The following is a 15,918-nucleotide window of genomic DNA, read 5'->3' as shown; positions in this document are numbered from 1 at the left end:
TCCCGCCCGTCGCCGGCCAAGCCAGCGCTAGCTAGGAAGCAGCTGGCTCTGCGGAGGCGACATGTACCGGCTCCTGTCAAGCGTGACAGCTCGGGCTGCGGCCACCGCAGGCCCAGCCTGGGGCGGAGGGCGGCGCGGGGCGCACAGGCGACCCGGCCTGCCTGTGCTGGGCCTTGGTTGGGCCGGCGGCCTGGGGCTCGGGCTGGGGCTGGCGCTCGGCGCGAAGCTGGTGGTCGGGCTGCGGGGCGCCGTCCCCGTTCAGTCCCCGGCGGACCCCGAGGCGTCCGGCGCTACCGAGCTGCCGCACGAGCAGGCCCCGAGCCCGGGGAGCCTGCACACGCCTGCGCCGCCCTCAGCCAGGGGCTTCTCCAGAGCCATCGAGAGCAGCCGCGATCTGCTGCACCGGATCAAGGTGCGGGCCCAGTGGGCGTCAGGGCGTCGGCTTCGGAGAAAGGCTTTCCGTTTTTCGACTGCCTGGCCGCAGGCTGACGCTCTCAGGGTTGCTCAAGTAGCAGCTGAGGTCACTGGCCGCGGAGGGGCCCGCCCCTTCCCCTTTAGAGAGCGAGTCTTGTGCACCTCCACAGCCCGGCGAGCGGAGCGGAGCCCTGAACCTCCTGGTGGGCGGGGCCGCAGAGTGGGCGGAGTCAGTTCCACTTTTGAATTACCACGGTCTTTATTCTTTTCTCTTAGGATGAGGTTGGTGCCCCTGGCATAGTGGTTGGAGTTTCTGTAGATGGGAAAGAAGTCTGGTCAGAAGGTGAGTCTCAGCAAGTGGCCCATTTTGTTTCTGGTGAAATGAAATATTGGTATTTTACAGGTTGGAGTTGCGTAAAAAGTGGCACATTTGTAGAGACAGTGTATCACTAGCATAATCAAGCTGTCTAATTTACCGCTGAAAAGTTTAAAATGTAACTAACTGGGCCAGGAATATAGCTCAGGGGACTCCCACTTGGTTAACCTCTATTTGTGAGGGCAAAAGAAAGTAAATAATTAAATTGTATGACTCAAGTACATGGATTCGTTCAAAATGCTTTGTTTCTTCTCTCAGTTTACTCTCAAGAGTTGGTCTGAAAATGGAATGTAGAACAATCCATTAAATTCCCACTATCACATATTATCCCGTATTAGTAAATAAAATGTCAGTTTCTGCATATTTTTATTCATTTTTTTTCAGAATTATTTATTTTATGTATATATGAGTACACTATAGCTGTCTTCAGACACACCAAAAGATGGTGTCAGATCCCATTACAGGTGGTTGTGAGCCACCATGTGGTTGCTGGGAATTGAAATCAGGACCTCTGGAAGAGCAGTCAGTGCTCTTAAGCGCTGAGCCATCTCTCCAGCCCCATATTTTTATTCTTTAATCCAGTAATTTGTTTTTATCCCCCACTTCTGTAAACGGCACTATACCAAGTGTTAGGAATACATGATATCCCTGGTCCTTAATGAATTGTAATCTATTATTGTATTCACCAGACAGAAGTGTTAACAGTTTGTTTGTTTTAACAACAAAAAGCTTGAAATGATTTGGGATGTAGCTCATTTGATGCTTGCTGTTGGGTACAAGTTCTGGATATAATCCCTTGCACCACATAAATCAAAGTGATATGGACCTGTGATCCCATTCATCAGGAGGTAGAAGCTGGAGGATCAGAAATTCCAGGTCACATAATGTGTTTGAGGCCAGCCTGAGCATATAGAGGCCCTTGTGTCCATCCCTCCCCAAAGTTAGAGCCATTTCTATTTCTTTTATGGTCAGTTTATCAAAGCACTATTTCTTTTGTTTTTTTTTTGTTTGTTTGTTTGTTTTTTTGTTTTTTTGAGACAGGGTTTCTCTGTGTAGCTCTGGCTGTCCTGGAACTCACTCTGTAGACCAGGCTGGCCTCAAACTCAGAAATCCGCCTGCCTCTGCCTCCCAAGTGCTGGGATTAAAGGCGTGCGCCACCACCACCCGGCCAAAGCACTATTTCATAACATCATTTCTCCATTATGAACAAATTGCTCCAGTTTATCACCTGGGTTTTATTTGTTTGCTTATTACTTATTTATTTATTTATTTATTTTGTTTTTCAAGACTGGGTTTCTCTGTGTAACAGACCTGGCTGTCCTAGAACTTACTTTGTAGACTAGGCTGGCCTCAAACTCATAAGAAAGCTGCCTGCCTCTGCCTTCCTGAGTACTGGGATTCAAGATTTGAGCCATCATACCCAGCTCATCACCTAGGTTTTTAGTAAATGATATTTCCTTAAATGATATTTAAGGAAAGCAGTAGTTTCAGAAGATGTTTCTGGAGGTGGTAGGGTTTTGGAAAATTATACCTCACTTGAGTATATGTGTATTTTAATCAATATAGTTAGTTTATGAAAAAAAATTTAATAAGCTGGACATGGTAGTGTATGCCTGTAACCCTAGCACTGAAGAGCTGAGGCAGAAAGTTCACCTTGAATTTAAGGCCAACCTGGGGATCATATAGGAAGATCCTGATCCAGAAATCATAACAGGGCAGGGCTAGAGAGATGACTCAGCGGTTAAGAACGTTTGCTGAGTGTCTGGGTTTGGTTCCAACATGATGGTCCACGACTATCTGTGACTTCAGCTCCACAGGATCTGATGCTCACTTCTTTTTTTTTTAAAGATTTATTTATTTATTTTATGTATATGAGTACATACTGTAGCTGTACAGATAGTTGTGAGCCTTCATCTGGTTGTTGGGAATTGACTTTTAGGATCTCTACTTGCTCCAGTCGGTTGGCCCCGCTCGGTCCGGTAAACCCCTGCTTGCTCAGTTCCTGCTTGCTCTGGCCCAAATATTTTTCATTATAAATAAGTACACTGTAGCTGTCTTCAGGTGCATCAGAAGAAGGCATCAGATTTCATTACGGGTGGTTGTGAGCCACCATGTGGTTGCTAGGATTCGAACTCACGACCTTCAGAAGAGCAGTCACCTGCTGAGCCATCTCACCAGCCCCTGACGCTCACTCCTAAGCCTCTATGGGCATGCATATTATATGTATGAGTGTTTTGCCTGAATCTATGCCTGTGTACCATGTGCATACTTGGTGCCACAAAGGCAAAACTTTACAACCTGAGTTCAATCCCAGGGACCAATATGGTGGAAGGAAAAAATGGACTTTTGCAAGTTGTCCTCTGACTTTTATAGGTGCATGTAATACACACACACACACACACACACAGAGAGAGAGAGAGAGAGAGAGAGAGAGAGAGAGAGAAAGAGAGAGAGAGAGAGAGAGGAGGGGATAAGGAAGAGGGAAAGAAGGAAAAAAGAGAATAAAAAAATTAAAAAAAAATTTAATAAATGCCAGCTTTCTAAGTAGAAGCTTTATACAAATATTTTTACACTTACCTTTTTATTCTCTTTGTACTTCAGCTTTTAACAATATTTCTTACATCTAATTGCATACTTTTATACTGTACAGAAGATGAAAACCAAACTTTTTTCTAGAAGAAGCTTTAAAAAAATTAGTCTTGCCGGGCAGTGGTGGCACATGCCTGTAATCCCAGCACTTGGGAGGCAGAGGCAAGCAGATTTCTGAGTTCGAGGCCAGCCTGGTCTACAGAGTGAGTTCCAGGACAGCCAGGGCTATACAGAGAAACCCTGTCTCAAAAAAACCAAAAAGAAAAAAAAATTAGTCTATTGTTTTTCCTCTGGATGCAGCTGCATTAAGCAAGTGGTAAGGGAATTTGACATATTTTTGTATTTGTTTTATTTGCTGGCTATTTTAAAGAATTCAATGAAGATGCTCAAAAAACAGAAAACTACAGTATGAGGAATTATGAAGAATGGTAAAGTTTACTTTAAAGAATGCAAATTATTTAAAGTATAGACTAGCAAGTATGGTTCTATAGATCTGGCTACCCCACTTTTGATGCCGAAGTCTACATTAGGGTTCTCTCAGAACTTATAAATTAATATCTCTTTGGTTATATAGAAAGTGGATTTATTAGAATGGTTTACAGACTGTGGTTGGCTACTCCAACAATGGCTAGCTATGAATAAAAAGTCTAAGATTCTAGTATGTGTTCAGTCAACGAAGCTAGATGTCTCAGCTGGTCTTCATTAATCCCAAAGAAATAGTCTCTAATGGGAGTGAAGGAATGGACTTGCTAGCAAGGTGAGAGCAGGCAGGCAAAGAGCAAAAGCTTCCTTCTTCATGTCCTTGTATAGGCTTCCTGCAGAAGGCATAGCCCAGATTAGATCTGAATTAATGATCTAGATTAAAAGCGTGCCTTCCTGCCTCAAATATCTGGATTAAAAGGAGATCTTCCCACTTTATTTCAAAAAGCAGAAATCCCTAAAGAGTATGCCCTCAATTTTACATTTTAATTCCAGATGTGATCAAGTTAACAACCAAGAATAGCCATCACAATACTTGTAATCCCAAACAGAAGTAGTATTTTGAGTTCAAGGCCAACCTGGGCTATGTGAAAAGAAGTGTCCTCATCATATTGTTAAGCTAAGAAAAACTAATAATATCTAAAAATATTGAATTAAAAATTGTTGGCTGCCAGGTAACCTTGTCAGTGTTGATAAGACTCTCATCCCAGCTAGTCCAGGGTCTTAAAAAACAACACCTAGTGTATTTTAATCGATAAAATTTCAGTGTCAGACTTTCTGCCTTTATTTCCTTTGAAGGTTTAGGCTACGCAGACGTGGAGAACCGAGTCCCCTGTAAACCAGAAACTGTCATGAGGATCGCAAGCATCAGCAAAAGCCTCACCATGGTGGCTCTGGCTAAACTGTGGGAAGCAGGGAAGCTGGACCTGGACCTCCCTGTGCAGCACTATGTTCCCGAGTTCCCAGAAAAAGAATATGAGGGTGAAAAGGTAGTGACACTCACAGCTCATTTCCCCACTGGTATGTTACACTGGGTATACTGGAATCCTATTCTAAATAGTCAATAGAATCCTTTGGCTTGCTTTGTTTCATAGATTTCTTGTTCAATCTATACGATAATCTGTTGGCTACTTTTCTGTGAGCCTTCCTTCCAAGGCTGCTGTCGGCTTGTTTGCTACCGATTACCACTGTTCGTGAAGTTTTGTGGTTTTGTTTTTTGTTGCTAGGTTTCTGTCACAACAAGATTACTAATTTCCCACCTAAGTGGGATTCGTCATTATGAAAAGGACATGAAGAAAGTGAAAGAAGAGAAAGCTTACAAAGCCCTGAAGATGATGAAAGGGACACAGCCTTCTGACCAAGAGAAAGAACTGAAAGAAAAAGGAGGCAAAAGTAACGAAAAGAGCGACTCGCCGAAAGCCAGAGCCGAGCAGGACAGTGAAGCCAGATGCCGCGGCGGAAAGCCGGGCAAGAAGAAGAATGATTTTGAACAAGGCGAATTATATTTGAAAGAAAAGTTTGAAAATTCAATCGAATCACTAAGATTATTTAAAAATGATCCTTTATTCTTTAAACCTGGTGAGTCCTGACTCCTCCTAACACAATTGTTATTGTTAAGACATTGCTTGCCATCCTGATGGCTTTCAATAAGGTTAATGATTGTAATGGGCCAGTATAGTGCCTGCATTGGGTGTGTGTGTGTGTATGTGTGTGTGCATGCATGTGCAAGTGTCTGTGTTTGCGTGTGGTACATGTGTGCTTGTGTGCATACATTCGTGCATGTATGTTATACATGTGTGTCTGCATGTGCCTGTAGAGGCCAGAAGACAATCTTGGATATCATTCCGCGGGAAGAGTTTTCATTGGTTTGGGGTTTTTTTACATTTCGTTTATTTGTTGTATGTGTGCAGAGGTCAGAGGTCAACTTTCCACAGTTAGTTCTCCTTTCACCATGCGGGTCCCCGGGACTGAACTCAGGGGTCGTCAGCAAGCACCTTTACCTGTTGAGCCATCTTGGCTCCCTAGAGCTAGGATTGCAAGTGTCATCACCCTGGCTTTTTTTATGAGGGCTCTGGGGCTTGAACCCTGGTCCTCCTGCTTGCTCTACAAGCACTTTCCCAACTGAGCTATATCCCCTAACAGCCAGGCAGATAGTTGCTTAGCTTTAGTGTTATGGAGAGCCACCCCATCATAGACATTCTCAGCACTGAGGTATTCATGGGAACTGTGGAGAATGTTGGCATAATAGCTCTCCAAACAGAACTTGGGCGCAAGTGGAGAGGCGAAGGTGCTGCTGTTGCATTTGTATGTGGTTAGCATGTCAAGGGCTCAGCAGCCTGTTTGTATACCTTTGTCCCTTAAGAAGCTAGTGTTGGTCAGCTTACCTTCCTCCAAACGCTAATATATAAAATATTGCTTTTTCTTTGAGACAGCTGCTCACTGTGTAGCCCAGGCTGGCCTCATCTGTGATGTGATCCTCCTGTCTCAGTCTCCCAAGTTCTAGGATTACAGGTGTGTAGCACCATGCTTGGCTTTAGCCTTCTGTTCATCTTTATGTGTTTTTTTTTTTCTTAAATGTACCTTAAATTGGTAAATTATTTTCATTTTAAAAGCCATCTACAGGACTGGAGAGATGGCTCAGCAGTTAAGAGCAAGCATGCACTGTTCCTGAGAGAACCTGACCTCAGTTCCCAGTACCCACTTCTGGCGGCTTATAGCCATCCAAAACGCTAGCTCCTCCTGAGAATCTCATGCTCTCATCAGACCTGGGGGGTCAGCTGACCTCAGCATGCACTCCCTTCCCTATACATGTAACTTTAAAAATATATATAAATAAAAGACATGATTGTGAATCAGCACTATTATATAGACCAATGAAAATACAATTATGAATTTTGTATTTAAAAATAAAGTTCCTATCCATTTTTACTATACATCATAAAATCTTAAGAATGCAAACTCCTAAGTAAGATATATATATATAAATATATATATACACACACACATATATATATGTACATATTTGAACAAAGTTTTATGCCTACATACATTTTATTAAAATGACTAATAGCTGGCAGTATAGCTGGATAGTGATGGCGCATATCTCTGCACCTCTGATCTCATCACTCAGGAGGTAGCAGTAGGCAGATCACTGAGTCAAGGCCAGCCTGGTCTGCAGAGTGAGTTCTAGCACAGCCAGGGCTACACAGAGAAACCAAGATAGATAGATAGATAGATAGATAGATAGATAGATAGATAGATAGATGGAACTCATGTGACTAGTTATATCTTGAACAGTGGGATGTGTTGAGGAGAACATGACATTTGATCAAGGGCTAGCTGTATGCTGCCATGTAAATGGCCATTAAAGCTTTTAGCAGGGCAACCTGTTCACCCCCCTCTTAGCATTCACAGCTTCTGGGCAGTCAGTGGCCAGAAGGAAGATGCCTTTGGGTGCACTTTGTGGAGGAGTAGCTCGGAGCCCTAATGATCTCTAAATAAGTCCTGACACCCCAGTGACCCAGCAACTCTGCTCTGCCCTTTCCATAAACCAAACTGTGAAATAGTGTTGTTCTGTCTTTTACCCATAAAAAGAAACCCAAAGAGTCTATGTCTCTTTCTGCACATGTCGTTGCTCTTCTCTTCCAGGAACTCCCAAGTTTTAGCGTTTGCTGTGCTTGCCACAGCCTGTCTGGGGTTCACTCACAGCACTTTCCACACCTCTACCCTCCACCCCCACAAGTAGACAATTGATGGAGAAGCCAAATTTACTTTTCTCTACCTCTCTATTTTTATTGCCAATATCAAGGGTTTTATTTTGTTTTGAGGTGGTATATATGTGCTTAGTTCATGTTCAGAGAAAAGAGCAGATTCAGACAAGGATTTATACAAGTTTGCAGTCCCTGTGTTGATCATTGTTATTCTTGTGTCCTGGAGCTGGCCTGGTATTTAGGGAGCTGGACTAAGCATGGACGTTACAAAGCAAGTCAGGGTACATCACCCGTAACCTGTAGTTAGCTGTTAAAGTAAAAAATTACATCTCTAAAAGTATGACTGTTTTCAGTGGAAATATATTTCACATATGTTTGAATAATAATTGAGCATTTTCTCCCCCTTTCCCCATGCGATGATGTCTCAAGGTAGTCAGTTTTTGTATTCAACGTTTGGCTATACTCTGCTGGCAGCCATAGTAGAAAGAGCTTCAGGACATAAATATTTGGACTATATGCAGAAAATTTTCCATGATTTGGACATGCTGACAACTGTCCAGGAAGAAAACGAGCCAGTGATTTACAACAGAGCAAGGTAAACAGACATCTGCTGTGTCCAGCTGTGTTACGTCTTAACGTTGTGCTGTCGGTTTAAAAGTCAGATTGTCCTTGTTTCCGTTCCAGCGTCAGCTTGCCGCAGGTTTTGGAGCTTTTCTTATGTGTCTGTTTTTTATGGGTAAATGAAAGAAAGAAAGATGTTCGTGGTATCTCATATTGGTAATCCCAGCACCAGGAGGATAAGGTACAGGGACTACTGTGAGTTCAAGACCAACCTAGGCTACACAGTGAGTGCCAAGCCAGAATGAGACCATCACAGAGGGGAAGCGGGGGAGGGGCACAAGAACAGTAAAGAAGAGAACAATCATGCTTCAAGCTCCTGAGTAAGCCAGAGTGCTGCCTATCATGTGCATAGACAAATTTGGTTTTTAAACATCTTCTCTTACTTTTAATGTTATTATTTACCTCTTATTTTTTCAGCACTTAAAGTTTATTTTGAAATAATTCATACTTAGAAGTTGCAGTAGGAATTCACATAGACCTGTTACCCAGATTCTCCAAGTATTATGCCAAATTTATATTATCTGTATGTTGGTGTTTCCTACCATTTGGAAATAAGCAGCAGACATGGTATTCATTACTCATAAATACTTATGTGTGCATCTTCTAAAAGTGAGGACATTTGTGCAGTGATTTAATCAAACCTACAGACTTTATTCCAATTTTCCCAGTTGTTCTAATAAGTCCTTTGTAGCATACACTCACACATGCACATATGAACATGTGTGGTCCAAGGACTGGCCCAGTAGCCCACATTCCATTGAATTTGTTCTGGGTCTCAGAAGTTGTATGCTGTAAACTTGTCCAATTATTGGTAACAGTGTTTTAGTGCTTTGTTAAAGTGGTACCAGGTTTCTCTTCTTCTTTTTTTTAAGATTCATTTTTATTTTATTTATGTGTGTCTGTATGTAGGTTTGTGTGTGAGTGTGCAGTTGATTAGGATGCACTGGATCCCTGGAGTTGTAAGCTGCAGATGGGTCCTTGCAGCTGAACGCAGGTTCTCTGGAAAGCAAAAAGTGCTCTAACCGCGAGCTGTCTCTCCAGACCCTCTCTGCCCTTCACATTTGTCAGTTGGAATTCTATTAGAAGAAAGTTATTTTCCTCTCATTATCTATATGTTTATTCACACTAGTATGCATTTATAGGTTACTTTGATCAATGAGTCATAATCTTCCATTATATGGGCAAATGGCTATTAGGTTATACATATTAGATATATATTAAGGATTATTAGTTATATAGTGTGTGTGTGCCTGCATGAATTTATGTGAAGTGTGTGTGTATATGTGTGTGAGCTAGAGGACGGCATCAGATCCCCTGAAGTTACATGCTGTTGTGAGCCTCCTAATGTGGGTGCTGGGAACTGAAATCAAGCCTGCTGCCAGAGCAATAAGGGCTCCTAACTGCTAGGCCATCTCTCTAGATGCCAGAGCAGTAAGGGCTCCTAACTGCTAGGCCATCTCTCTAGATGCCAGAGCAGTAAGGGCTCCTAACTGCTAGGCCATCTCTCTAGCATCCAGTATGTATATATTTTTATTTTTAAATTTTTGAGACAATTTTCATTATGTAATCCAGACTGGCCATGAACTCGAAATCCCTGTGCCTCAACCTCCTGAGAACTGGGATCAGAAGTTTACAATACTGTGCCTAGTGCTTATTTTTAATCGGGGTTTTAGAATTGATATTCTTTATGTTAATTGTGAACATTAATATATTCATGTTTGTGTGTTCATTGGCTTAGAATGGGAAACGTGCTTCTTCCTATGGGTTCTGTTTTTTTTTAAAGATTTATTTATTTATTATATATAAGTACACTGTAGCTGTCTTCAGACACACTAGAAGAGGGCATCAGATCTCATTTTGGATGGTTGTGAGCCACCATGTAGTTGCTGGGATTTGAACTCAAGACCTTTAGAAGAGCAGTCAGTGCTCTTAACCTCTGAGCCATCTCACCAGCCCCTGGGTTCTGTTTTTAGAAACTGGTAAAAGATACTTGGTGAAGTATGACCATCTAAAACTTTTGATCATAAGTTTTGCTAGCAAACTTATAAAGGGGATTTTGGCAGAGAATTTTAAGGCCAGCGAATAATCTGAGTTTTCTAGTTCTTGTTTCTGTTTTATTAATTAATATGTGATGTAATAGAAAGGTAGTGCATTGAACATATCAACCATTCATTTTTCCTTGTATCTCTCCAGTAATGCATGCTTAGAAGGGCATTTATTGAGAGGAAGAAGATGAAATGTGGTATTTGGGAGTTTTTTAAGCTTTATTTTCCCATCTCCACAGTAGTTTTGTTCAATCTTACGTTGTTTTGGCTAAATTATCATTTTAAATTGATATTTTATTTTAAAGGACTAAACATGTGAATCAATCTGTGGCCTAAAAGACGGAAGAAATTAGGTTAGCAGCAAGCAATGAATTTTAGTTTTAAAAAAGGGCCTGTAGTTCTTGAGCACTTGAGATTCTCAGTGTTTGGGATAACACCTCCTGAGTATTATCTGTAGGTCTAACATCATACTCTACTGAAAAACAAGAAAAAGGGCAAATGTAAATGCCAGTGTTTGTCCATTGAATCTTTTTGTTTTGTTTTGTTTTTTTAAAGATTTATTTTATTTATTTTATGTGTATGAGTACACTGTAGCTGTACAGATGGCCGTGAGGCATCATGTGTGTGGCTGCTGGGAACTGAACTCAGGACCTCTGCTGGTCCCACTTGCTCCGGCCCTGCTCACTCCCGCCTCGCTTACTCCCTCCGGCCCTGTTCATTCGGTATGTAGACCAGGCTGGTCTTGAACTCACAGAGAGTCCTCTGCCTCCCGAATGTTAGGATTAAAGGAGTGTACCTCACCAGCCTTCTTTGTTATTTTTTATTTTTTATTTTTTTAAGATTAAAGACACTAGGCTTTTTAGGGATGTTCTGGGAGAAAAAGTAATCTTTTAAAAATATGCACCCAGGCCAGGAGTAGTGGCTTATGCCTTTAATCCAAACACTAGGGTGGCAGAGGCAGGTGAATCTCTATGACACTGAGGCCAGCTTGGACTACATAGTGAATTTTAGGACAGCCAGAGCTATATAGTGAGACCCTGTTTCCAAAACAAAGAAACTAACAACAACAAAACTCCCACAAAAATATGTACCCAGAAAAACTTTAAGTAAAATTTAGTAACCACATTTCTTGGTATTAATTTTCTGTACTATTCTGTACAAAATGAGATGCTCACAGCTTGTTAGTACACTGGTCTGTTGGCATAATCATAGTTGCTATAATAATATTTGTCATAATACCCTGATCAATGTTCTTTAGGGTTGTTGAATGAATCTGTGTCTCCTTCATCATTTTTCCGTGTATGATGTGTAAGTTTAACATGTCACTGTGAGGTGGAACATGAAAATACACAGCTGTACCTGGTAAGGCTAGAGCCAGAGGATGAGGAGATAGAGGCCAGCCTCCGATGTAGAACAAATTGTAGGCCAGCCTGGGCTACATAATAAGACCCATCCAACTGAAAAAACTAGTGACACCCAAGGCCCATCACCTGTTTAAAGTATTCCCCTCAGTATCTTTTTTCAAAAAGATTTATTTATTTATTTTATGTATATGAGTACACTGTAGTTGTAGAGAAGGTTGTGAGCCTTCATGTGGTTGTTGGGAATTGAATTTTAGGACCTCTGTTCACTCTAGTCAAATCTGCTTGCTCCGGGTCTGCTCCAGGTCGGCCCCGGCTCTCTCCAGTCAACTTCGCCCAGTCCCTGCTTGCTCTGTAGCTGACTTCAGATGCATCAGAAGAGGGTGTCGGATCTCATTACAGGTGGTTGTGAGCCACCATGTGGTTGCTGGGATTTGAACTCAGGACCTTTGGAAGAACAGTCAGTGCTCTAACCTGCTGAGCCATCTCGCTAGCCCCCCTTCCCTCAGTATCTTACACTTCAAAATACTAAATGTTTTAGTCTGAACATTTGGCCCAAGGCCAAAGGTTTCTGTAAAGAAGGGAGAGGTGACATTCATGCTTAACTGACTTTATTATTGTTTTGAATAAAACTGAGGCTTTCCCTGATGCCCAAAGAGGAATAGGGATCCTGTATAGGTAATATACAGTGTTGATTCTGTAGAGCAAAATGTAGTCCACCTATACAACAAATGAAGTAAGTCTAAGCTAACACCCACAAGAGCAGAGTGAATGGTCTTACCTCTGGTGCGGAGCCTGTAGTCAATCCATTGGTTTATTAGGTCTTGTTAGTGTTTTCTGTTGGCCTGGTACTTTAGTTTTGGGGCTGGGTTAGAGTGCAGAACTGTATGAAACAAAAGAAAGCTCTCTGGATTCCTAAGCTGATTGTTCCTAAACAAATGAGTCTCTGTGCTATTATATTTTGGTACCATAAGTATGGCTTTACCTTCTGCTTGTTTCCTGGTGTCTTTTAGAACTAAGCATTATTTTTGTTTTAAGCTCTTTCATGCCTTTAGCTGACAGGCTAGCAGACTCAATTTAAATGTAGGGTTTGGGGCTTATTTATTTTTAAAGATTTATGTATGTAAGTACACTGTTGCTGTCTTCAGACACACCAGAAGATTACAGACGGTTGTGAGCCACCATGTTGTTGCTGGGAATTGAACTCCGGACCTCTGGAAGAGCTGTCAGTAGTCTTGATTGTTGAACCATTTCTCCAGCTCCTTGGTTTTATTTTTGTTTTTCAGTTTTCCAGTGAGTTTTTTTTATTAGTAGTCACATCATGATTCAGGGTCCCCCTTCACTACTCAGATATAATGGTAGGGGAGAGGAGAGGCAGGGGAGAGCCAGGATGTGGCATGGACTCAGGGACAACACCCTTTCTCTGGCTGTTGCTATCTTAACAGCAGGGGAAGTCCAGGCAGTTCTGCCAGTGGTTCCTGATCTGGTTCTGGCTTTGGAAGGGGCTGTCCAGAGGGGCAGGCAGTCTTGTAGTTCTTGATTTCCATTTTCTGTCCTCAGAAACAGACTCCTAAAGCCACCCCTAAGAGCTCAGTGCAAACTTTAGCAAAGACCATGGCAGATGCGATGCCACACTGGAAGTATTAAGTGAGGTTGCTTTTTGTAGTTGCACTTTTTGCTGCACAAGGTTGTGTTTTCCTGTCCTGGGGATGGAACCCAGGGTCTCACCCATGCCAGGCAAGAGCTTTGCCATGGAGCTATACCCAGATGCTTATAATATGCATTTTACAATTTAGCTTGTTTCTAAGCCTCTCATACCAATAAAAAATGAATATGTAAGTGCTTTGAAAAACATTAAGAGGTATTTTAAAATGAAATATGTCGAATTTCTAACTTTGTAGATGTAATTTCCTGCAGTTGTATAATGCTGCTCTTTTGTAAAATGTTGGAGAATTCTAAGAAGAGGAGGCTGTTTGTCATCTGCATCACTCCATCAGTTATCTATCCAGTTACAACACAGGACCAGTAACATAAATCCTCAGGGATTTATGTGTTCCATTTTTAAAGAAGGAAGTCCCTAGGAGTTTAAAATAGTTATACTTACCTTTCTTATGAACAAATTCTTTTTCATAAAAAGCTTATTTGTTTTCTGTCCAAAGAAGTTGAGAGATTTGAGTCTAGAATCAGCCTATATAAAGTTTAGATTTCTAAATTAAAGACTAATTCTCTGTAATCTTACACTTAATAGAAGAATGAATGAGGGTTCCTAATGTCCAATTTTTATAAGTATTTTCAAATGCTTTACTGTTAAAAGGAAGTTATACAGAACTGATTGTTCACAAAGAATATTAGTAATTCACATTTACAAGCTTGGCATTTTTTCTTAAGAGATAAATACCTCAATCAGCAAATGTACTTCTTTTTAATGTTTTCCCATTCTGTAAGTCTCTTTAGCTATATTGATATTTTTACTTGATTAGCTGGCACCATGAGAAACCAGAGTTGAGGAAGAAGCTGATATAGGAGAGCTGCGGGAATGGGAGGCAAAAGGTAAGGAGAGCAGAAGTTGAGCAAATAGCGTTCGTGAAGTTAGTATTAGACATGAGAAGAAACGTATTAAAGATCCCCTGTTGCTGGGCATGGTCGTGCATGCCTGTGATCCCATACTCAGGAGGTGAAGGCAGGGTAACTGCTGTTAGTTTGAGGCTGGTCTGTGCTATAGAGTGAGTTCAAAGCTAACCTGCAATACATAGAAAAACACTGCCTAAAAATCTTCTGTAGACTTGATTATTTTTATCTTATGTATATAGGTATTTTGCCCATGTTTGTGTATGTGTACTCTATGCATGCCTGGTGCTGATGGAGGTCAGAAGAGCTTCTGAAACTGGAAGCTTACAAACAATTGCAACCATGTGGCCCAAACAATTGACCTGCCATGTGGGTGCTGAGCATCAAACCCAGGTCCTCTGCAAGAGTAGCAAGTGCTCTTAACTTCTGAGCCATCTCTTCTGCACCCCCTACTTGTGGCCACCTCTTTCCTAACAGCTAATCCTACTTCATCCAATTATGAGCTGGGCTTTTAGGGGATATTGTATGTTGTGTTTTATAAAAAGAAAAGGAAGCCAGGGATATATTTGATAGAGTGAGGTACGGTGAGGTGGAAGGGGGTGCCTCTGCAGGTCCATGCTGAGGTTTCCCTTTTCCCTGAGGGACTAGCCATATGACGGATATAGTATGAAATAGAGTTTATTTAGGGCATAGGGAGGGGAGTTAAGAAGGGAGTAGAGACAGGGGTGGGGCATGAACAGGTGGAGAGAGAGGAGGAAGGGGAATGGGGAGAAGGAACAGAGAGGGTGAGAGACAAAGAGAGAGAGGAGGGGGCAAGCAGCCCCTTTTATACTGAGTCAGGCACACCTGGCTATTGCCAGGGAACTGTGGGATGGAGCCTAGAAGGAATGCTAACATTGTAGAATCATGAAAGAAAAAAAATTGGAGTAATTTTTCAAATTATATATTCTCATAGTCCTTCTAAAGTTATGAATCTTGAAAGAGGATATAAGTTTGGGAGGGAGAATAGCCCACAGATAATTTCAGTAACCATATTTCAGCCTTTCTTCAAAAGTACATTAGAGAATTATTAGTGTTAGTAGAAATCCAGTTTTGGGCCTGGAGAGATGGCTCAGCAGTTAAGAGTACTTACTGCTCTTACAGGGGATCTGGCTTTGACTCTCAGCATCCACATGGTGGCTCACAATTATCTATAACTCTTAAGCACTGAGCTTTAACTCTCTTTAACTCTGATTTCTTCCAGGATTCCACTGTATCCCCTAAAAACCCAGTGCATAATTGAACAAAGTAGAATGAGCAGTTAGGGAAAAGATGACGTGGCTTTAGAGGATCCTGGGGATGGGAACTGAAAGAGAGAGCTCAGAGAGCAGAAGGGCCCAGGAGGAGTGGTCAGCAGTGATAATGGATGATCGGTAGCAAATAAGGACCACAGGCAGGAGTCAGAAGAGCATGGAGATGAGACAGCAGTTGAGGAAAGTGGAGAACAGATGCCCAACTTTACTGGTTACAGACTGATGGAGACTATAGTCTCCACATAATAAAGGCTATAGCGTAAACGGAGAGGTGAGCAGGAGAGGCGAACAGGAGAGCAGATGTGAGTTCCCTCATGCAGTTCAGCAGTAAGTAGAGAGACAAGAGACTGGTTGACTGGTTGTTGGAGATTGTAGCTAGCATAGCATAATATTTTTCTTCCCTTTAGAAGAAACTCTGTGTGTGTGTGTGTGTGTGTGTGTGTGTGTGTGTGTGTGTGTGTG

General features: G+C 41.8%; 1 protein-coding gene across 2 annotated transcripts in view; it reads left to right on the top strand.

The window, feature by feature from the left end:
- The first annotated feature begins 3 nt into the window (after positions 1-3).
- Lactb (lactamase beta) overlaps positions 4-15,918 on the top strand; it is a 23,182-nt gene continuing 7,267 nt past the window's right edge. The window contains exons 1-5 of one of the 2 annotated variants that reach the window (XR_004111730.1): positions 4-412; positions 691-757; positions 4,658-4,848; positions 5,086-5,437; positions 8,003-8,164. Coding sequence is in view for 1 of the 2 variants with exons in the window: in XM_031344953.1 (XP_031200813.1) it covers positions 62-412; positions 691-757; positions 4,658-4,848; positions 5,086-5,437; positions 7,999-8,164 (1,127 nt within the window). In the remaining variant the exon portion in view is untranslated. Of the gene's footprint in view, positions 413-690; positions 758-4,657; positions 4,849-5,085; positions 5,438-7,998; positions 8,165-15,918 lie in introns of both variants that reach the window. The other variant, XM_031344953.1, reaches the window with a different exon arrangement.

This window comes from Mastomys coucha, unplaced genomic scaffold, assembly GCF_008632895.1.
Source record: "Mastomys coucha isolate ucsf_1 unplaced genomic scaffold, UCSF_Mcou_1 pScaffold23, whole genome shotgun sequence".
Classification (NCBI taxonomy): domain Eukaryota; kingdom Metazoa; phylum Chordata; class Mammalia; order Rodentia; family Muridae; genus Mastomys; species Mastomys coucha.
Note: the sequence above shows the minus strand (reverse complement) of the source record. Positions and strands in the feature narration are given on the sequence as shown.